At 45.6% G+C, this 22,383-nt stretch overlaps 2 protein-coding genes and 1 non-coding gene across 4 annotated transcripts; 1 reads left to right on the plus strand and 2 right to left on the minus strand.

The window, feature by feature from the left end:
* Positions 1-3,411: 3,411 nt before the first annotated feature.
* On the minus strand, positions 3,412-7,916 carry NME1 (NME/NM23 nucleoside diphosphate kinase 1). The gene is made up of 5 exons (XM_069482380.1): positions 7,644-7,916; positions 7,161-7,290; positions 5,799-5,900; positions 4,476-4,588; positions 3,412-3,668 (listed from the first exon to the last, which is right to left on the minus strand). The coding sequence occupies exons 2-5, from the start codon at positions 7,284-7,286 to the stop codon at positions 3,551-3,553; spliced, it is 459 nt and encodes a 152-aa protein (XP_069338481.1). The 5' UTR covers positions 7,287-7,290; positions 7,644-7,916; the 3' UTR covers positions 3,412-3,550.
* Positions 7,917-11,933: 4,017 nt separating this feature from the next.
* Positions 11,934-19,030, minus strand: LOC138392067 (nucleoside diphosphate kinase A). 2 transcript variants are annotated; one of them, XM_069482378.1, is made up of 5 exons: positions 18,880-19,030; positions 17,274-17,403; positions 14,529-14,630; positions 12,838-12,950; positions 11,934-12,337 (listed from the first exon to the last, which is right to left on the minus strand). In XM_069482378.1, the coding sequence occupies exons 2-5, from the start codon at positions 17,397-17,399 to the stop codon at positions 12,220-12,222; spliced, it is 459 nt and encodes a 152-aa protein (XP_069338479.1). In that variant the 5' UTR covers positions 17,400-17,403; positions 18,880-19,030; the 3' UTR covers positions 11,934-12,219. The 2 variants fall into 2 exon arrangements, with proteins under 2 accessions (XP_069338479.1, XP_069338480.1); XM_069482379.1 differs by lacking the exon at positions 18,880-19,030 and adding an exon at positions 18,797-18,872 and having other exon boundaries at positions 12,055-12,337.
* Positions 19,031-21,624: 2,594 nt separating this feature from the next.
* Positions 21,625-21,765, plus strand: LOC138392657 (U4 spliceosomal RNA). Its single transcript, XR_011234947.1, has one exon. It is a non-coding gene; the product is annotated as a U4 spliceosomal RNA (small nuclear RNA).
* Positions 21,766-22,383: the final 618 nt, after the last annotated feature.

Raw genomic sequence — 22,383 nt, forward strand, 5'->3', positions numbered from 1 at the left:
AGTCCAGCGTGGGCAACACAGTGAGATCCCATCTCTGAAAAATAAAATCAAGGATACAGATGGAAGAAATGCATAGGGCCAGGTATGTGTAAAGGGGCATGGAGCTCCCAGGCCCTCTGCAGGCATACCACCCTACAAGCACCTCAGCCAGGGATCCCCAAACCCTATCCTTTTGGGTACTTATGGAGACTTTTGTTCCATAGGCATGATTGATTGCATAATTGGCCATGCGTGAGCAACTCTACCTTAGCCCCTCCCCCCTGCCTGGAGGTTGGGGGAGGCGTCCCAGAAGCTTCTAGCCATATCTAGTATTCAAAGAAATTATCACTTGAGAGAGATTCCAAGGGTTTTAGGAGCTGTATGCCAGCAGCCAGGGGTAGAGACCAAATATATACTTATTATGTCATGAAATCACAGTCATGATGTTACTACACTCATGATTTAGTTCTAACTTGCCTCACCTGACTGGTGCCACCACCTGAAAAGGCTGGTTGGTGAGAGCTTACGGGGGTTGAGTATGCCAGTCCGTTATAAGCTTTTGACAAAGGTACACTGTGTTTCTGTTTGAAGTGGAATTTGTGAATAGTTATGCAGCTCAACAGAATTTTTAAATTGTCTACTTAACAGCCCATGATGTCAAAGCAGACCAAGAACACTGAAGGAAGAAAACAGATTTTTAGATGAGGATTGGGAATTGCAATATTACCTTGTTTCTGCTAAGGATAAAACGATTTGCTTGCTCTGTGATACTGCAATATCAACAGTAAAGAAATTCAGTGATCATCAGTATTATAACACTCAGAAGGACCACAAATATTTTAAATTAGAGGGAGAGGCACAAAAGGTTGTATTGCAGAAATTGAAAGATGAAAAGCAAAAGCAAAGACAATTCTTGCGAACAGCAACAAGAGCTGGAAATAATGCCACTTAACTTATAATATTTGGGGAAAGGGGGAAGCCATTCAGTGATGTAGAAATTGTGAAAGAATGCATTGTCAAAAGTTGTAGGATGCTTAGACTCCAATAACATTTCAAAGTACAAACAACTGCCTCTTTCAAGAACCATAACTGATTGGCAGCATGAATTAGCCTTCAACTTAACAGAACAACTTCATGCAATACTTCAAAAGGAAAATATATATTATTCAATCGCTTTGGATGAATCAACTGATACTACCGATTCCGCACAGGTTTCATACATCATTTGACCATAGATTTTCTCTGCTATAGAGTTACTCTATTTGGGCACTCTTGCAAACAGAACACAGGGAATAGATATCTTCAACTTTCAAGATAAATGCCATTAAGTGGGACTGAATTCGGTAAATTTAGTGAGTGTATGTACAGACAGTGCACCTTTCATAACAGAAAAACATGAAATGTTTATTGCACAGGTAAAGTACTAACAGAGTCAGATGCTCTCATTTCATTGTATCTTGCATCAGCAAAATATGTGCTAAAGCTGCTATTTTAAGTGACACTTTGCAACAAGTTATAAGTGTTGTTAACTATGTTCCTGCAAATGCAACATGGCATCATCAGTTTCATAACATACTAACGTTGAATGATGAGGTGTTCAGTGTGGACTTGCCTTATCATTCTAAAGTGCATTGGTTATCACAGGCACAGGTGTTAGCCAAAATTTTATCTCTGCAAGAACAGATAAATTCTACAAAGAACAGAATCAGCAATGTGAATCATTAAAAGATTTCTACAGGAATGCAGCATTTCTGTGTGATATCAGGTCAAATCAAAATGACTTGAATTTCTTGGCAAGGTAAAACTAAGTCCATATATGATATGTGGCCAAAAATCCAAGCATTTTGAAAAAAGCTAACTTTTTCAGAACACTTTTTCTTCAAAAGGAAATTTTTTTTTTTTTTTTTTTGAGACAGAGTCTCGCTCTGTTGCCTGGGCTAAGTGAGTGCCGTGGCATCAGCCTAGCTCACAGCAACCTCAAACTCCTGGGCTTAAGCGATCCTACCGCCTCAGCCTCCCGAGTGGCTGGGACTACAGGCATGCGCCACCATGCCCCGCTAATTTTTTCTATACATATTTTAGTTGGCCAGATAATTTCTTTCTATTTTTAGTAGAGACGGGGTCTCGCTCTTGCTCAGGCTGGTCTTGAACTCCTGACCTTGAGCGATCCACCCGCCTAGGCCTCCCAGAGTGCTAGGATTACAGGCGTGAGCCACCGCGCCCGGCTAAAAGGAAATTTTTGATGAACATTTTCCCCAATTAGCAAAGGTCACCGATGAGCAAGATGATATATGTGAATCATTTGAAGAATACACAAATGTTATAGACCTATTAATTGGAGAATACAATGAAAGATTCACTGACTTTGAGAATCATGACATCACACTCAAATTAGCATTTCAGCCCCACCTAGTTGATATCACCAAGGCACCTAAAGAACTACAGATGGAATTGATTGTGCTCTCAGTACGTTAACACTTTTAAGTAATTTATTGATGGTAAGAAAGATCCGAATATGGAAAAAAGCAGAATACCCACACCTTCGTCAACATGCCTGAAAAATGCTTTCTTGCTTTTCAACCACTTGTTGCTGTGAATCTGCATTCTCCTACCTAACACAAATCCAGACACCCTTAAGGTCACAAATGACTGACATTTATCTAGAGCAGCAGTCCCCAACCTTTTGGGGACCAGGGACCAGTTTCATGGAAGACAATTTTTTCCATGGACTTTGGGGGGTGGGTTCAGGATGATTCAAGAGTGCATTACATTTATTGTGCAGTCAAACCTCTCTGCTAGTGACAATCTCAGCTCTACCTCAGATCATCAGGCATTAGAGTCTCGTAAAGAGAGTGCAACCGAGATCCCTCACATGCACAGTTTAGGGCAGGGTTCACGTTCCTATGAGACTAATGCCACCACCGATCTGACAGGAGGCGGAGCTTACGCAGTGATGCAAGTGATGGAGTAGCTGTAAATACTGTAAATATAGTTGGAGCTTTGGTTGCCTTGCTCACCTCCTGCTGTGTGGCCTGGTTCCTAACAAGCCAGGGACTAGTACCAGTCCATGGACTCGGTTTTGGGGACTGCCGATCTAGAGGATCAACTGAAACTACGGACCTCCATGCTGCAACCAAACATTCAAATACTTTCCAACAAAAGCAGACACAACAAAGTCATTCAAAGGTTAACTTCAAAATTAACAAATAGTTTTCATTTTTTGACATTATTAAGTACATGATAGATTTTTACAAAATAATATACATTTTTAAGTATACCTAATTGAAGTTTCCTGAATGTGGCCTCATCTGATTACAGCTAAATTAAACGGGGGCTTCCAACACGAAAAGGTTCCCCACTCCTAATGCAGCTGTAGCCAGGGAACCAAGTCACTTCTTTTAGCTCAGTATCAAGTAAGTACAAGGACACTGCCCAGTTTCCAAAGGCTTTATTGGTAAATATGCTTTAGAAAAGAACGATCAATCCTATTGCTTCCAAGTCAGTGGAATGAAGAGCCGTGTCCAGGGACACACCAGGCGGTGCCGAAGGGGACTGCTGCTTTGTCCACCTCTTATTCATAGACCCAGTCATAAGCACAGGACTTGTAGTCAACCAATTCTTCAGGCTTAAACCAGAGGCTGATTTCTTTTTCGGCACTTTTTACTGAGTCACTGCCGTGAATGATATTCCTAAAGAGAGAGAATCATTACCAGTTGCCACGTTTTAAAGTGCAAAAGTCTGTTTCATGGGCCCAGCAAAGGGTAGCCACTGCGGACCTTTTCTGCCAAACTGCCACTTGAAGCAGCAGATCAATTACACCCCAAACTATTTCCTTTTAAAAGCACCATAAAGGTGCTTGATTAAAAAGGTCCCTTGGCTCAACTGTATTATGCTTCCCAAGATTTCCCCCTCAAAACAGTACTTGGACCTGTTTGCTGATGCCATAAAACATTCCTTCTCAAATTTTTGAGAAATCCAGGAATAGTCAAACCCACTCTAAACCAAAACCCTAACTAAATGCAACATATTCTTTACTGAGGGCCATTTCTGCTGCATTTTCTTATAACGCTGATTTGCAAAGCATGACCACAACAATAACATGCTTATTAATAACAATCCCTTTATCCCATTTGAATCTCGTAACTCTGTGGAGTTTTCGTACAGATTTCGTACAAGTGAGGGAACCACAGGATTAAGCAACACACCCGGGGACACAGTGCCAAAAGGGCACAGGCAAAGCTAGAACCCTTCCTTTCTCCACCCTTAGCACCTGCTGCTGTGCCACACAGGAACCACCCCATCAGCTCCCCCGGGGAGTGTCTTGGTTAAAAGTAAACTACGGAAGCAGCTATTTATAAAAGCTTTTATCCAGTGATAATCACCACCTAATTTGTAAGTTCAAGTTTTTCTAAAATTAGCATACGCCCCAAATGCTTGCTTTCTACTCCATTTAAATGGTGTGGAGTAAAAGTCATCAACACCCCCACAGGACTTACCTGCCAACTTGAATGCAGAAGTCCCCACGAATGGTGCCTGGCTTAGAATCCGCTGGATTGGTCTCCCCAAGCATCACTCGGCCTGTCTTCACCACATTCAGCCCCTCCCAGACCTTGACAGTAAGGAAAAAGAATCGCATCAGATGTGCCACTCAGGACCAGGAGGGACAAACATTTACTCCTACCTAACCAATCAGTGATGTGATTATCAGCTAATCCCAGAAGATAGTAGCGGCCTATATACAAAAATCTCCATTCTAAACGTATTGCTAGGATACAGAGAAAAGTCTGCCCAACTTGGGGACGTCCCAGTCTGAGACAGAGATAAACAGACCGGAGAATTTTTATAAAGCCACAAACACTCACAAGAAACAGTGAGAAGAAGGTAGGGAAAGTGGTCAGACAGGAAAAGGATCAGTGGGAAGACCGACATGCATGGGGAAAGTATTCCAGGAAAGAGCAGAAGGAAGGAAAATCCACACGGGGAACAGGAAGTGGGTCTACTTTCCCAACAATTTCAGTGCCTCCCTGATACCCTCGCTCCTTCCATTCTCTGCACTCCCAGTTGGACATTAACACCATCCAGAAGAAAATGTTTCATTTCTAGCACAGGATTAGAGAGTGTTCGCTTCACTTAATATATAATTGTGGTTGAATTTTTCATGAGAAAATTTTTTTTTTTTTTTGAGACAGAGTCTCACTCTGTTGCCCAGGCTAGAGTGAGTGCCGTGGCGTCAGCTTAGCTCACAGCAACCTCAAACTCCTGGGCTTAAGCGATCCTACTGCCTCAGCCTCCCAAGTAGCTGGGACTATAGGCATGCGCTACTATGCCCGGCTAATTTTTCTATATATATTTTTAGTTGTCCATATAATTTCTTTCTATTTTGAGTAGAGACGGGCTCTCGCTCTTGCTCAGGCTGGTCTCGAACTCCTGACCTTGAGCGATCCGCCCGCCTCGGCCTCCCAGAGTGCTAGGATTACAGGCGTGAGCTACCATGCCCGGCCGAGAAAATTTTTTAAAGTGTTCTTTTAAATCTAGGAACCATTAAGGACTGAAACACCTGTCAAACAGAAGAAATGTAGCATTTTTTTTTTTTTTTTTTTTTGTATGCAGTGAGACTCTCTATTTAACCCTGGAGAGATTCATGTGAAAGTGTCCTTTTTTCTAAGGTCTGATTCCATTTCCTTTCTCCTCCCAAGCTCCTAGTTGCTCAGTTAACTAAATAACTGCAGCAGGCTCCATTTGTGAAACAAAGAATTTAGAGTAGCTGGGGAAGATAAAAAGGACATTAAGCCATTTTCCCTGGTTCCCCAAGCACTCACCATGGCCACAACTGGGCCTGAGTTCATGTACTTCACCAGTCCAGGGAAGAATGGGCGGTCTTTCAGGTCAATGTAGTGCTGCTTCAGGTGTTCCTCAGAGGCCTGGCAGTCAAGAGAAGGTACCAGTTAGGAAATAAGCCGCAAAGGCTCAAATAAGGCTCCATCCCATCCTCTGAACCCCTCATTAACATGGTAGGTTCTCTAAAGTAACATTTGGCCGAGTTTGGTGGTTCATGCCTGTAATCCTAGCACTTTGGGAGGCCAAGGCAGGAGGTCAGGAGTGCAAGACTAGCATAGGCAACATAGCCAGACCCCATCTCTAAAAAAACAGAAAAATTAGTGGGCATGGTTGTGTACACCTGTACTCCCAGCTACTCAGGAGGCTGGGGCAGGAGGATCGCTTGAGCCCAGGAGTTTGAGGTTGCTGTGAGCTATGATGGCACCACCGTACTCTAGCCTGGGCAACAGAGTGAGACTTTCTAAAAAATAAAATAAAAAAAAATAATAAAATATAAATAAAAGTCAGGTTTGATATTTTAGCCCACACTCATAAGGTGTGTGTATATATATTAAAAAAAAAAACCATCAAAAACATATAATTGAAACCGTTTTAGCAGAAAGATTGTTCAAATCATAAGGACACCCTTATAATGTCAATGTTACTGATTTTGTAATCCTAAGAAGTAGGTGGTTTGAGGATCTAGATTTAGGGAGTTAAATACCGGCTGCAATTAAAGTATAATAAATATGCCAGGCAGAGGCCATATTACGCTCCTCTGGCCCACTCACAATGCCCTTTTAAATATTTCAGATGATAACTGGGAACATTCTCTTCACTGATAAGCTGGGTTGAATTTGAGACACTTATCCTTAAATAAGTGGAGGGAATCAGATCTGTCCCCCAAATTTAATGTGGAAAATATAGGTATTAACCTATGCAAAAGGAAGGGACACGTCACCTAAAACTTCAATCAACTAGAAGTTTCAGGCTAAAGCACAAAAGACTCCAAGAATCCATTCTGTGCAAATGCAGGCCGGCGTGGGTAGGGGAAGGGGGTCTCCTGCCCCGTGGCAGCGGGACAGGGTGGTGGCCGATGCCGGACGTGTCCGCAGGAAGCCAGCTCGGGAGGAGTCACGTTACCTCCGCTTAACCTTCCCAAGGTCGCAGTCCTCCCGAGCCTCGGGCAGGGGTCGGCGGGCCGGCGCAGCCCTGAGGCGGGGCAGAGGGCGGAGGGGCCCCGCGGGCGCGGAAGCGGCCAGGGCTGACCGCGGCTCGGGAAGGAGACGCGGCCCGGCCGCTGCGGGGTGGGGGAAACCCCGCGTCCCGGCTGGGGAGGGGGCTGGGAGACCGGGGCGCGTTACCCGAAGGAACTTCATGGCCACGAGGCGGAATCCCTTCTGCTCGAAGCGCTTGATGATCTCGCCCACCAGGCCGCGCTGCACGCCGTCCGGCTTGATGGCGATGAAGGTGCGCTCGAGGTTGGCCATGGTCCTGCGGGGTGAGAGGCGCGGTCAGGGCCCGGGTCCCCCGCCAGCGAGCCCACGTGGGCGCCCGCCCGGCCCGCCTCCCCCACCACGCGCGGCCTCGGGGACACGTGGCTTCCCGGACCTTCCGCCCCGCCCAGGGCCGGCGCCCCTCCGCAGCGCCCCGAGGCCGCTGAGCCGGCGCTGCAGGGGCTCCGCTCCGACCCGGCGCGGGGACTGGGGAGGGGTCGGGGGCGCCCGCGCGAGGCCGGAATGGGGGAGGGGGTTGCGGGAGGCCGGGGACGCCGGGGACGCCAGGGACGCCGGAGCCCGGGCACAGCCGGCGCGGCGCAAGCGGGGCAGGGCCCCCCACCGCCTTACCGGGGAGCTGGCGGGGCCGGGCGGCGGTTGCGCTGAGCTGAGCTGCGGAGGTCGAGAGCCGGAGCGACCACCAGACCCCGGAGCCGCCGGCGGAGGAGGGGCGCGGGGCGGGACGCGGGGCGGCCACACCCCGGAGGGCCCCGCCGTCCAACCCGCGGGGACGCTCCACGCGCCGGCCGGACGCGGCCACAGGACTCTGTCCACGCCCAGCGGCCCGCCGGGTGCCGCCCTCGCCGGGAAGGGCTCCAGCGAGGGATCCAGAGGCAGGAAGTGATTTGCGCCCCACCTGGACGTCCCACGAGTAAGACTACGCACGTCCCAAGTCCAGCTCCGCATCTCCCCATACTGCCCGTGGTCCCCACGTACCCCTCCCTACACACACGCGCGCGCGTGCACACACGAGACCCTGCTCTTGGTCTTGAGTTCCTCGCCCGGTCAATACCGGCTGCTTCCGCCATCCGCCCGAGCACCCGCAGTCCTAATGCCTCCTACCTCTGAATCCACCTTCCCCTTTCCCTTCTGTCTGCTGGAGCCCGGGTTGAGCCCTCAGCTTTCCTCTTACAAACTTACTGGCAGCCTCCCAAAGGGCCTCGACCTCCCCTCTCCTTGCTTGGCACCCTCCCCAAACAGCCATCTGATCCTGCCTCTGCTCTGCTGGGATGACTCTCCCCCGCCAAACCGCCTACACAGTGACATTCAAACTCCTTAGCAAGATGCCCTTTTTGCAGTACGCCGTGCTCCCTGGATGCCTGTCTCCCCATCTACATTTCCAGCCCCAACCAGCAGCCCCGTTCCCTCCCTGAGATGGGGCTCCCTGCCCAGCCGGCACTATTATGGGGTGAGGTCATCCAGTTCAACCTAGATTCTCTCACAAAGATCAGGCCTGTCATGCACTTGTAGGCAATTCCTAGCTCCTGGGTGCCTGGCAAACAAGCCCCCTTTGGTGATGGGCGGCCTCTCTGGGGAAATCAATGAGCCCCTTCCGTCAGCGTACTAGCACTTACTGACGCGTGCACAGCAGTGCGTGCTGCCCTGGGTTGGGGGGAGCCCGTGTGCTCTGCGCTGACCACCTCAATCATGCCATCACCCCAGTAGTCCCGGTGCTGCACTGATCACCTGCCGCTGGCTAGATGGATGACCATCCAGGCCTCTGTGCCACCTCATCTGCTTTCCGAAATCCTGGTTACAGAGCATGAACGCACAAGAGATGGGCAAGGACTGTCACTTGTCCCCATTTTCTGGGCAGTGTGCCCTTTGGCCTCAATCTGAAGCACACTCTTTTTTTTTTTTTTTTTTTTTTTTTTGAGACAGAGTCTCACTCTGTTGCCCGGGCTAGAGTGAGTGCCGTGGCGTCAGTCCAGCTCACAGCAACCTCAAACTCCTAGGCTCAAGCGATCCTACTGCCTCAGCCTCCCGAGCAGCTGGGACCACAGGCATGCGCCACTATGCCCGGCTAATTTTTTGTATATATATATTTTAGTTGTCCATATAATTTCTTTCTATTTTTAGTAGAGACGGGGTCTCACTCTTGCTCAGGCTGGTCTCGAACTCCTGACCTCGAGCGATCCACCCGCCTCGGCCTCCCAGAGTGCTAGGATTACAGGCGTGAGCCACAGCGCCCGGCCTTTTTTTTTTTTTGAGACAGAGTCTCACTCTGTTGCCCAGGCTAGAGTGAGTGCCGTGGCGTCAGCCTAGCTCACAGCAACCTCAAACTCCTGAGCTCAAGCGATCCTCCTGTCTCAGCCTCCGGAGTAGCTGGGACTACAGGCATGCACCACCATGCCTGGCTAATTTTTTCTATATATATTTTTAGCTGTCCAGATAATTTATTTCTATTTTTAGTAGAGATGGGGTCTCGCTCTTGCTCAGGCTGGTCTCGAACTCCTGAGCTCAAACGATCCGCCCACCTCAGCCTCCCAGAGTGCTAGGATTACAGGCGTGAGCCACCGCGCCCGGCCTGAACCACACTCTTATTTGGGTTTCCTTTTCAGAGTTACCAAATGTCAACTGTGGAAAAGGGTCTGGTAATTTCAGGGGCATTTCTCTGTCCAGTGGAGAGCTGTCTACCCCTTGGCAGGATCACCGATAGCTACTTGGGGTACAGGCAGTACCAGCCTCACCTCTCCTTTTCTTCCTGGAAAGACTGTTCTTCACTGGGGAGGCTCTAACTGGGGAGGCTCTAACCGTCCAGCCTCACCACATCCACATTCATTCCCCCAAAGTCCTGGTACTGTCATCTCACGCCCCCCCCCCCCAAACAAACAGGTCATGCATTTAGCACTCAGCTACCCCTAAAGAAGGAAGCCCAGCCCAACTGTCCTCCTCGCCTCCTCCTGAGAAGTCCATTCCCTCTGTGGCCTCTATCAAAACCAGGTGAATAGGGACGATACCAAGAAAAAAACATGCTAAAGTTTGTGGCAAAATTCAGAGTTGTCCCCAGTAGCCGTTCTCACTTCCTCCCTTCTCATAGTATAACTTCTGAGTTTTACCTGGGCTCAAGGTTGCCCAAAGAAAGATAACATTTCCCAGTTTCTCCTGCAGCTAGATGCAGCCATGTGACTGTGTTCTGGCCGATGGGATGTGAGAGGAAGTGAGGTTGTAAATTCAGAGTTGTCCCTTTAAAAGTGAGGATACTTCCCTTCCCAACTTGCTGGAAGGCAGACAGAGGGGTGGGTGATTCATCTTAGGTTGATTAGAAGGAACTGGGTCCAAGGACAATCTCAAGGATCAGAGCCTCACCACCATCACCACCCCTACTGTCCTGCTTGGGTTTTTATTTTTATTATTATTATTTATTTTTTTTTTTTGGGAAAGAGGGTCTTGCTATGTTGCCCAGGCTAGATTCAAACTCCTGGGCTCAAGTGATCGTCCTGCTTCAGCCTCCCGAGTAGGAGTAACTGGGATTACAGGTGCACCCCACCACATCCAGCAAGCTTGGACTTGTAAATGAAAGAGAAGTAAACTTCTATATTGTCTCTGTTAAAGCAACCAAATTAATATCCTAACAACAAAGCTACTTACAAAATTTCTCCCACTTTGTTTGAGGCCATCCCAGGAACCCAGGCCTACTGTCCACGTGGCTTTTCTGAATTTTGGAGTAGTTACAACTTCTCACACTTCCCATCCACTGATTCCCTAAGAGTTTCTCAAGAACAGGATGGATATCTTTTATTTCTGATGAATCCTCTGTGCCGAGTACAGTCTTAAACACCTAGCAGATGCTCCATAGACGCTTGTTGACTGGCTCAGGGGCAAGGGTGGATGGATGCGGGGGACAAGGAGAGAGGTAGGCAGAGAATGTCTGTGTTTACGTGAGATCTCTCAGGCCAACAGAAATACAGGCAGTCCCCAGGTTACGGGTCACACAACTTACAGAATTCCATACTAAGAATGGGCTCCCAATGCTCCCCATAAAGATAATTTATAATTAAATTAATCATTCGGGAAATAGTTTCTTCAGTGCATGTAAGCAAATCATCATGGCATAAGCAGGTCATTGGTGCAGCATTTTTTACTCTAGCACCTCATCTTATAGATAGAGAAGCAGCTGATAGAAACACAAGAACAGGAAGAATCAGTAGATGCAGAGCCAGGAAAGTTTACGACAGAATTAGCTGAATCCTTTCATCTCATTGAAGCAGGATTTGCTAAGGTTGAGGAAAAAGATCCTAACATTGAGAAGTTTACAAAGGTTTACCGTGCAGTTAGAACATCAGCTGCTACAAGGCCATTTATGATGGAAAAAAGAAAAAGGCTGTGCAAACAACCCTAGAAACCTTTTTCAAGAAACCAACTTCAGTGGTCAGCTCCTCTCCTCCAGCAACAGAATCAAACCCTGACCCCACCACCCACTCTGTCCTCTCCAGCAGCATCTCCATCGTCACCTTCCGATTAATGTCACAGCTGCCTTCTTGCCTCAAACATGCCCCTGCCAGTAAGCAAGACATTGCTGCAACATTAGGTGAGTGTTAACTTTTAATATTCCTTTTTGAAATTTTTTCTATCTCCTATATAAACTTTTTTTGTGAGTTTGTTTTTATGTTCTGTTTGTTTGAATTAAAAAAGCACAGTCGTTTCTGGAATTTATTATTACAGTACAGGGGTATTATTATTATTCCAGTATTACAATGTGTCATTACCATATGTGAGCCGTTATAATATTGTTATTATTATCATTACCATATATGTGCTGTTCATCAGGGATCCAAGTTACATACAAATCTGACCTAAAGATGGTCCTGTTCTCAGGAATGTATCTGGTCTGTAACCCAGGGACCACCCGTAATTTACATGGTATTTACACTCTCTATTAGCTCAGGTTATCCATGAAAAGGAAAAAAAAAATACAAAGCAAAACAGCAATACAAAGTAACCAACTCAACAAATCATACATTGAGATAAAACATTTTAATCTGATGGTAGCACATAACACTGTACAGGGAGCACTCACAGCTCCAAGAGTTTCCCTCCAAATTATAAGGAAGTTTCCGTGAATAACTGGGTTTGCTACAGCCTGGGCAGTGCCCTTGGGAAGGAGGGGAGATGGATGGGAGAAGCACTGTGGTCTGCCCTCCTGTCATTCATAGATCCAGTCCTGAGCACAGCTCTTGTAATCCACCAGTTCCTCAGGGCGAAACCACAAACGGATCTCTTTCTCTGCACTCTCCACAGAATCACTGCCATGAATAATGTTCCTGCGTGGGGAAGGAGACAGCCACATTACCAAGACCAGAAGGGTTAAACTGCCCAGAAGCCCACTGCACTGCTGCTTGCCAGAAATCCTACCCCCATTACAGCAAAAAGGCCAAAGCTCCATGTACATTAGACCATATCAAAAGAAAAAAACCATGGCTGCCATTAACGTAAGCATGAACAATGCCCTCCCTACATCCAGCCCTCCCAGCAACATCGATGAAGCATTGATAGCCGGCTTGGGGAAGACTCTGGCCAGCAAAGTGTGTTGCACCAGGTTCTGCGCCCTGTAACAGAGGCACAACCACAGTGATGTTGATAACCAAAGGCAAAGAGCCCTCAAAGCCAAACACCAACTTAAGAGGGAGGAAAACAATAAACTCTGATAAAATCGACCCACCTATGGCATCATGTCCATCTCCAGCATCAGAAACCCAAATTCTTGTGGCAACTAACTAAGATTTTGGAAAAGGGTAAAAAAAAAAAAACCCTAAAATCCCACCTGCCAACTTGGATGCAAAAGTCCCCACGGATGGTCCCAGGCTTGGAGTCCGCAGGGTTGGTCTCTCCGAGCATAACTCTGCCTGTCTTCACCACATTCAGCCCCTCCCAGACCTCCAAGGACAGAAGAAGATACGGTCAAGGAAAACCAATCTCGGCAGAAAATCTGGCAACTATTAATCCAAAAAAAGAAAAATAAAAAGGCCCCTTAAGATGACATTCCTTCACTGAACAAATATTTATAGAGTATCTACTTATTTCAGCACTGGGGATACTACCCTCGTGCTTGCCTTTCTACAGTCCGTTCTCAATATGGCAGCCAGAGTGGCCTTTTTCAAATGCCAAGAGTAGAACCTTCCAGAGCTTTCCAGCACTCAGGAGGTACATGGCCAACACAGCCCTACGAGATGTGGCCCCTGCCCATGCCTCTGCTCTTCTTTTCCTAACTTCTCTTTCACCTATCAGGCTTCAGGCATTTGGACTTTCTTTCTGTACTTCAAAAAGCAAGCTTGGGCCGGGCGCGGTGGCTCACGCCTGTAATCCTAGCACTCTGGGAGGCTGAGGTGGGCGGATCGTTTGAGCTCAGGAGTTCGAGACCAGCCTGAGCAAGAGCGAGACCCCACCTCTACTAAAAATAGAAAGAAATTATATGGACAGCTAAAAATATATATAGAAAAAATTAGCCGGGCATGGTGGTGCATGCCTGTAGTCCCAGCTACTCGGGAGGCTGAGACAGGAGGATCGCTTGAGCTCAGGAGTTTGAGGTTGCTGTGAGCTAGGCTGACGCCACGGCACTCACTCTAGCCTGGGCAACAGAGTGAGACTCTGTCTCAAAAAAAAAAAAAAGCAAGCTTGGCCCCGCTCCAGGTCCTTTGCATATGCTGTTTCCTTGACTGGTAACATTCTTCACTGATTTTGTACATGGCTGGCTCCTCCTTGTCATTCAGATCTTAGCTTGAAAAATGCAGCTCTTGACCATCCAACCTAAAGTGGTCACTTGCTATCACATTATCCTATTTCCTTTCTCTGCATATCGCTAAGCATTAACTGATATATGTATGTTTCAGTTTCTTTATTGTCTGCCCACCCCCACCTTCACCCCCTTCAAGAGTTGTAGGCAGGTTGGGCACGGTGGCTAACGCCTGTAATCCTAGCACTCTGGGAGGCCAAAGCGAGAGGGGAGGGTCGCTTCAGCCCAGGAGTTTGAGGTTGCTGTGAGCTAGGCTGACATGACGGCACTCTAGCCCAGGTGACAGAGAGAGACTGCGTCTCAAAAAAAAAAAAAAAAAAAAAGTGTAGGCAAAGAAAACTTTGAAAATAGATACCTATGTAGTCTCAATTCATGACTGTATCCCCAGTGTCTAGAAGACAGCCTGGCACAAAGATGACCAGTAATACATGCTTGGAGAAGTAGTACTGTGATAAATAAGAGCCAATCTCCCTGTCCCCCAGGAGCTACCAATCAGACAGGCCTCTCCGGACCACTCCTAGCTATGGGTGCTCAGCTCAGCAAGCAAATGTATCTTGTGTTTGGTGGGTCAGAGAGCCAACTTCTACCCTAACTGTCCTATCCTCCAAGCCCATTTCCTCTGCATCATTGAGGACCTGGCACCAGAAGCAGGAGCCACAACACTCACTCTTCCCCATGTGCACTGAGTCATACACATCAACATCCCACACAGGCACACTCACCATGGCAACCACTGGCCCTGAGCGCATGTACTTCACCAGGCCAGCAAAGAATGGACGGTCCTTCAGGTCAATGTAGTGTTCCTTGAGCAGGTCTTCGGAAGCCTATTCCACAGAACAGAGAATGAGACTGGCCTCGAAACTATCTAAAAACCAGCAGTCTAGTTAATTCCCCTTCACCCATCTGCTATTTAAAAGCTCACTGATTCTATTATAACCCGATTCATTCTCCATACTACCAGAAGGGAGTGGTGACAGGGAATAAAAGTGCTTCTACAGTTTTGTACCAACTATCCCCCTACTGGCCTTGACTGATCAGAATAAAACCACAAACCATTAGAATTAAATCCAGCCATCTCAGTTTAGACAGGAAAATAACAATATGGTGAATTTCCATGACCAGAGCAAATGCCAAATAAAATGTTAGAGGGAAATGAGGAAGACAGTCTGAGCATACAGTGAGCAGCAAACTAAACCAGCCACTTCCCAGGGATACTGCACATTTATTCAAAATATAAATACAAATACAAATTCAAAATATAAAGGCCCAAGTGTGGTGACTGTGTGATTCCCACAGGTATTTACAAACCACCCAAAATAACATGACATCTAGCAATAAGAATTTTGCTGAAAAATGAAATAGAATCTCTCATACTGCAAGGCTGGTATGTGGGAACAAGTCAAGTTAGCTAGAGAACAAACCATCTGCTTAGCAGTTTCAACTCAACTTGGCTGTGTTCCCTCTGTGCCACTGCATATGTGCTTGCGAAGGGTCTAACGGGGTCCCGTAGTTTTTCTAGTTCTGTGGTACTGCATCGTTTGAAGCATATTGCATACTTTAGTGAAACACACAAATGTGGAGATTAGCTGCTGAAAAGTACACCCAGAACATCCAATCATTCAACCGCTGGTTGATCACCACTTGCCAAAGTAAAATTACATGGCCACGTGATCACTCCATGATAGGGATCCACCCCTCGCCGTGTCCCTTCCTCTCTGGATGGAAGAATTTTGTGGTGGTAATCTCCCAATACACATTGACTTCACCTTCCCTTACCCTGATACCCCTATTCATTGGAACTCCTATTAATTAATCCTATTAATTGGTTCCGATTATCTTTAGTCTGCAAAACAGATCACGGGCTTTTTCAGGGGGTGGGGAGGCAGAGAAGCTCAAGTTTTTCTTTGTTTCCCACTTCCACACCAGATTTAAATAACCCTTTAGAGTCACGGCAGTTATCCCTCCTTCCATTCCTCACCAAACCCATATCCTTGACAGAAAATTCAGTGTAAAGGAGAAAATGTCTGCACTCAGGGGTCAGAGAGACCCGAGTTAAAATCCAGCTGCATCACTGACTATGTGCTACCAGGATCATTAACCATTCCAAGCCTCAGGCTCCTCATCACTGACAACCATGAGAGTAGGAATAAGTACTTCTCAAGGTTGGCATGAGGGCTAGATGAGAAAACATACATACCCAGCACATGGTAAATGTGTTCATTTCATTTTACCTTCTGCTGTGGTTTGAATGTGTCCCCCAAAGTCCGTATGTTGGAAACTTAATCCCCAATGCAACTGTATTTGGAGGTGGGGACTATTGGGAGGTATTGAGGTCATGAGAGCTCCACTCTCATGAATGAATGAATGAATGTCTTATCTCAGCAATGGGTTTGTTATAAAAGTGAGGTTCAGCCCCTCTTGCTGTCTCTCTCTCTGCCCTAGCTCACACTTTCTTGTCCTTCAGCTCCACCTCGGGATGACGCAGCAAGAAGGCCCTAAACAGACACCAGCCCCTTGACCTTGAACACCATGCTTTCTCCTCAGGGGTGAACATCAGTCTCCCCCCTTTTACATTAAAGCAATTTTCTAAAACATCATCCAGAAACTAAATTGCTAATCAAACTACATTTAGAATGCATTAGGAGGGTCCAAAATTGATTCCCTTAATGGGAAAAAATACCATCCTCTAATTTGTTTGAGAATTTGAATTCTCATCTCTTGAATTTGTTTGAAAAAGGGTTCTTGGTCAATCAATCCTTTGCATTTATTGAAAGATTGCTTTGTAAGTGTCTTGCAAGTGTGTCTTCTCTCTGCTGTTTCAGGAGAGCCTCTCCAAAGGCAAAACCATAGTTTTCCCCCATAAGCTCCTATGGTGCCTAATATATGCTAGACAGTAAGTGGGTAGTAAAATGATGGAAAGATTTTCTTGTTGAAAAACAACCTGCCTCAAAGGGGGAAAAAAGCACTCTAAAATTATCTGATCAGGAAGCTCAAGACCAGCAGCTCAAACATGCCCAGAGCTCTGAGTCAGAAATTACAGTGGTGCAGTAATATGTGGAACTCTGCATTGCCAAGGGAAAGGAGAGACTATTTTCAAAAGTCCCAAATAACTTGGTTTGTTCCAAGATTTAGCCAAGATGCTAGGCCACTGAGGGGTTTCCAGGTTTCAAGACATCTGTGTTCACCCTAGGATGGAGAAGTCTAAAAAAGCGGAGGCCAGGTGCAGTGACATGCTCCTATAGTCCCTGCTACTAGAGAGGCTGAGGCAGAAGGATCACCTGAGCCCAAGAGTTCCAGGCTGTAGTGCACTATGATTGCACCTGTGAACAGCCACTGCACTCCAGACTGAGCAACATATCGAGACCTCATTTTTTGAAAAAAGGGGGAGGGAAGGGAGAAACAGGTTAATCTGCAGTGTTCCCTTATACTACAGAGGAGTCAAAATAGTTAGCATGAAGTCTACTTACCTGCATAAATTTCAAACCAACAAGGCGGAATCCCTTCTGCTCAAAACGTTTGATAATCTCTCCCACAAGACTCCGCTGCACCCCATCGGGCTTGATGGCAATGAAGGTGCGCTCACTGTTGGCCATGGTCCTGGGGATAGGCAGGTGGGGGCATGCAATGGCACTGAATCTCCTGCTGCATCTTTATCCTTCTCAAGCAGATTACCCCATAAAGCTGGTTTAATCTCTAACGTCAACTCCATGTCTCCCTCTGGTAAAAACCATTACTCCCCAGCCCTCTCATCTCTTAACTAATATCCCAAAAAAGAGAAGGGTCTAAAAGGAGGGGCTGTTATTTCTATTCCATTTGATTTAATAAACTTTTATTAAGCATCTACTGTGTGTGTACCCAATACTGTGGTGGAACCAAGATAGGGATATAAAAATAAGACACTATCTTTCTCAGTAGTCCAGGTTGGGAAAAACCACACTGATGTGTAATTTTACTAATGTCAAGTGACATGTGGTACAAGGCAGTATGAAATACAGTTTGACTGATTGTCACAGCCATGGTATTAGAACTGGAAGGGGTTTCAGAGAATATATCATTATATTTCTTCATTATATCCCTCTTGATTGTACAAATGAGGAAAACAGGACCAGAGCAGCAGGAAGAGGACCAAAATCCAGATTTCCCAACCCTATGCAATTTATGCTACCCCTTAATACAATATGTAATGAATATTCTGACCAGCCAATAAACAGTGGATTGTGGGAGTAAAGTCATTGCTTACATCTGACATGGGACATCATGTTGGAAGGAAGCCTAGACAGCATCACCCCAGATTTCACAAGAAGACTGGGCTCATAACCTGCCCTGTCTCGCAGTATAAGATAGGAGGAGCCCCGTTCACCTTGAAAGACAATTCCTAGTGTGGACAGCCGCACCACCTCCTGGCTCTACCTTCCTGTACTTTAGTTAACCTCTTATCACAACCCCTTAACGTTGTAGTCCAATTATCCGTTTGTGTGTCCACCTCCCCACTGGTCTGCGGCCTGCATATAGGGCTGGTTTACTCCCGTGTCTGTCTGTGGTCCCTAGTGACAGAGCCTAGCAGTTAATAAGAGCAAAGACAATGCCTTAAATGATAATCACCCCGCTCTTCCAAGAAAAAGAGACAAAGCCTAAAGACTGGCTCGAGAACCCCCGAGGGAGCGCGGGGGAAGCATGATTCTCCAGGAGAAAATAGGGCTAAAGCGCTAGAAATAGCCCCTATAAATGCCCCTACACACCGATTCCTGACACGCCCGTCATTCATTCAGCAAGCACTTGCTGAGACTAACTCTGTGCCCCGCAATGTACTCGACAGAAACAAAAAAGGCACAGCCCCTGTTGTCGCGGCCGCATGGGAAAGGCAGGCACGAACAAAGGCGAGTCCACGTGGCGTGGGACGTGTGCTGACAGGTATGCACCTGCGGACAGGCACACCCCAGCCCTCCCCTCCCATCCGATCCCCCTCGCCATCTCTCAGAGCGGAACTCACCTCTGCACTAAACCTCCTCACCTGTCCCTCTCCACCTACCCTACTCCTTTCCCTTTCCTCTCAGGATGCCGAACCCCTCTCACCCCTTCTGTTGCTTGGGCTTCAACTCGGGATGCTGCCGGTCAAACCGGAAAAGCGTCCGGGCCCCACGTGGTTCCAGGCACCCGCACGCACGGAACGCTTCTGCGCACAACCGCTGCCGGAGAGCCCATTTTGCGCAACACCGTTCGTCCACGCTTCCTCCTTGTGGGTAGGGAATCATTCTAGGGAGCAACCTTCTGATGTTTAGCTTCCGGCATTAGTTTTTTCAGGCTTTTCCGGCTTCGTGTTCCCCTTCTTTTCTCTTTTTCTTTTTTTTCCCCCCCGCTAAGATTTTGTGACTCACTTCCTTCGTTCGCGAGCGAATAGGCTTCCCGAGAGGTGGCGCTCACACTTTGCCTGAAATCCAAAGAAGCGCCTGACCTAGAAGTAGCATTGTCGCTCCCGTTTTGTGTTTGTTCAGTCTTTCTAGCTTGTCATGCAATCTTTTATTTATTGAGTACCTCCTAGGGGCCAGGTACTATTCTAGGCCCCGGGGTTATAACAGTATGCTCTCTTGCAGCTTCTGGTAGGGTTGGGAGTAGAGGCAAACAATAAACAAATAAGCAAATTAATATGTAATATATTGCATTTTGTAAGTGCTGTGAACAAAAAGCAGGGTGGGAGGAAAAAAGGTTGGTCCGGGAAATCTCAAGTGAGAATAGAACTGCATGAAGTGAGGAAGCAAACCGGGTGATTATCTGAGAGCTACGTATCATAGTGGGCGCCGAGTGGTAGAAAATATGGTTGGCATGGGACCAGATCATATTATGGTGGGATGCCAATAGAGGTTTTTAACAAGGCCTAACATCTGATACACGTTTTTTAGAAATCATTCTGACTGCTGTACGGGGAATGGATGGGAGAAAAATACAAAAATGGAATCAGGGGCCTTTTCCACAAATGACGCTGGAGAAGTTGGACAAATATAGACCAAAAAATGAACCTCACACCTTATACAAAACCTCACACTTTATACAAAATTCACTCAAAATGAATCATGGATTTAAATGTAAAATGTAAAACTATCAAAAGTGTAGGGGGGGAAATAGTATAAATACCTCAGGACATAGTGCTAGGCAAATAATTTTTAGACTTAACACCAAAAGCACAATCTATAAAAGGAAAAAGTTGATAAATTGAACCTTAGTGAAATTAAAAACTTCTGCTCTGTGAAAGACCTTTTGAAGAGGATGAAAAAACAAACTAGGGTGAAAGAAAATATTTGTAAACTACATACCCAACAAAGGCCCTTATATTTAGAATATACGCATACTCTTTCCCCCCTTCCTACTACTGCACTTGACTAGCCATAAAAAAAAAATTTCTTTTTAATAAATAATAGAATATATGAAAAACTCTCAAAACTCAACAGTTAAAAAAAATCCAATTAAAAAATGAGCAAAAGACAAGAACAGACATTTCACTGAAGAGGATATACAGATGACAAGAAAGCATATGAAAAGATGTTCAACATCATTAGTCATTAGGGAAATGCAAATTAAAACCAAAATGAGATATTAATACACATTTATCCAAATGTTAAAATGAAAAATAGTGATACACCAAATGCTGTCGGGGAGGTAAAGAAACTGGATCCACATTACTAGAGGGAATGTAAAATTGTATAGCCACTCTGGACAAGTTTGACAGTTTCTTATGAAACTAAACGTGCTTCTCATATCACCCAGCAATTGTACTCTTGGGCATTTATCCAACAGAAATGAAAACTTACGTTCTGTTCACACAAGAACCTATTCACAAATATTCATGGCAGCTTTATTTGTAATGACTAAAACAGGAAACAACCCAAATGTCTTTCTTCAAGTGAATGGTTAAACAAACTATGGTACATCCATACCATGGAACACTACTCAACATAAAAAAAAAGAATGAACTATTAATATATGCAACAACTTAGATAGATTTCAAGGGAATCGTGCTAACTGAAAAAAGCCAATTGCAAAAAGTTACATATTGTATTATTGCATTTATATAACGTTCTTGAAAGAACAGAATTATAAAGATAGAGAATAGACTAATGGTTTCCAGGAGTTGGCGAGAGGCATGGGTATGTTCATAAAGGGGCAGCATAAGGGAATCTTATGGTAATCCAACAGTTCTGTATCTTGATTGTGATGTTAGCTACCAAAATGTACACATGACAAAGTTGCACAGAACTATACATACATGAACACAAATGAGTGCATGTAAAACTGGTGAAACCGGAATAAATTCTGTGAATTATATCAATTTCAATTTCCTGGTTTTGTTTTGTTTTCTTTTGTTTTATTTTATTTTATTTTATTTTTTTGAGACATAATCACTCTATTGCCAGGGCTAGAGTGCCCATGGCATCAGCCTAGTTCACACAGCAACCTCAAACTCCTGGGCTCAAGCTATCCTCCTCTCTCAGCCTCCCAAGTAGCTGGGACTACAGGCGCTTGCCACTACACCCGGCTAATTTTTCTATTTTTAGTAGCGACAGGGTCTCGCTCTTGCTCAGGCTGGTCTCGAATTCCTGAGCCCAAGTGATCCTCCTGCCTCGGCCTCCCAGAGTGCTGGGATTATAGGCATCAGCCACCGCACCCGGCCAGTTTCCTGGTTTTAATATTGTACTATAGTTATGTAAGATGTTACTATTAAGGGACACTAGGTGAAAGATACATGGTACTTCCTTGTTCATAGATATATTTTTTTGCAACTTCCTGTGAATCTATAATTATTCATTTTTTTAAAAATTTAAGCGGAGCTTTACGCAGTGCCAATATCGTAGCCAATGAGGTTTATCTGAGGCACAATTATTGCTAATTGGAAACTTTTTCCAATACCCTGCTGTAACGACTTGCAATATAGTCGGCACTGGCAATTTTTGACAGTCTCTACAGAGACTGAATAAAAGAAAATTTAAGGTTGGTCTGAAGGTAGTGAGTTATCTCACTTGATTGTTCACAGTCAGGTACAGAATGAGCTCCTTGTTCTACTACTTTCCCCCTTCTCACTACTGCACTTGACTAGTCTAAGAAAAAAAAAATTTAAGCAGAATTAGAAAAACTGGTTGAGACTGTAGTAGCACACATGAGAGATGGCGGTTTGGAATAGGTGGTGACAAAAGAGATGGAAACAACTGGTTAGTTACAGGATATATATTTAAGGTTGAGCCCACAAGTTTGCTAATGGATAGGATGTAGAGCATGAGAGAAAGAAGAAAATGACTCCTAGTTTTCTTTTTCTTTTCATCTTATTCTTCTTTTCTTTTTCTTTTTTTTTTTTTTTTTGAAGGAGTGCATTAAGTGTCAGTTCAATAGAGTTATTCACAAAGCACTATTTTATAGAGCCTGGGTCCACTGTACCAGTGCTTCTCAAACTTCTATGTACAAATGAATTACCTGCGGATTTGTTAAAACGCAGGTTTTGATTCAGTAGGTCTGCAATGGAGCCTGAGAGTTTGCTGATTCCAATACTGTTGATTGGTAGACTCTGTAAGGCTATGTCTAGAGCCAGGTTCT

Source organism: Eulemur rufifrons, chromosome 9 (assembly GCF_041146395.1).
Source record: "Eulemur rufifrons isolate Redbay chromosome 9, OSU_ERuf_1, whole genome shotgun sequence".
Classification (NCBI taxonomy): domain Eukaryota; kingdom Metazoa; phylum Chordata; class Mammalia; order Primates; family Lemuridae; genus Eulemur; species Eulemur rufifrons.

Coding starts and splice junctions, on each gene's coding strand:
- LOC138392067 (XM_069482378.1), bottom strand. CDS start 17,399: ATGGCCAACAGTGAGCGCACCTTCATTGCCATCAAGCCCGATGGGGTG. Junction 14,631..17,273: donor TTGGTTTGAAATTTATGCAG/GTAAGTAGACTT, acceptor TCTGTGGAATAG/GCTTCCGAAGACCTGCTCAA. Junction 12,338..12,837: donor TTTTGCATCCAAGTTGGCAG/GTGGGATTTTAG, acceptor TTCCCCACGCAG/GAACATTATTCATGGCAGTG.
- NME1 (XM_069482380.1), bottom strand. CDS start 7,286: ATGGCCAACCTCGAGCGCACCTTCATCGCCATCAAGCCGGACGGCGTG. Junction 5,901..7,160: donor TGGCCATGAAGTTCCTTCGG/GTAACGCGCCCC, acceptor CTTGACTGCCAG/GCCTCTGAGGAACACCTGAA. Junction 4,589..5,798: donor CAGGCCCAGTTGTGGCCATG/GTGAGTGCTTGG, acceptor CTTACTGTCAAG/GTCTGGGAGGGGCTGAATGT.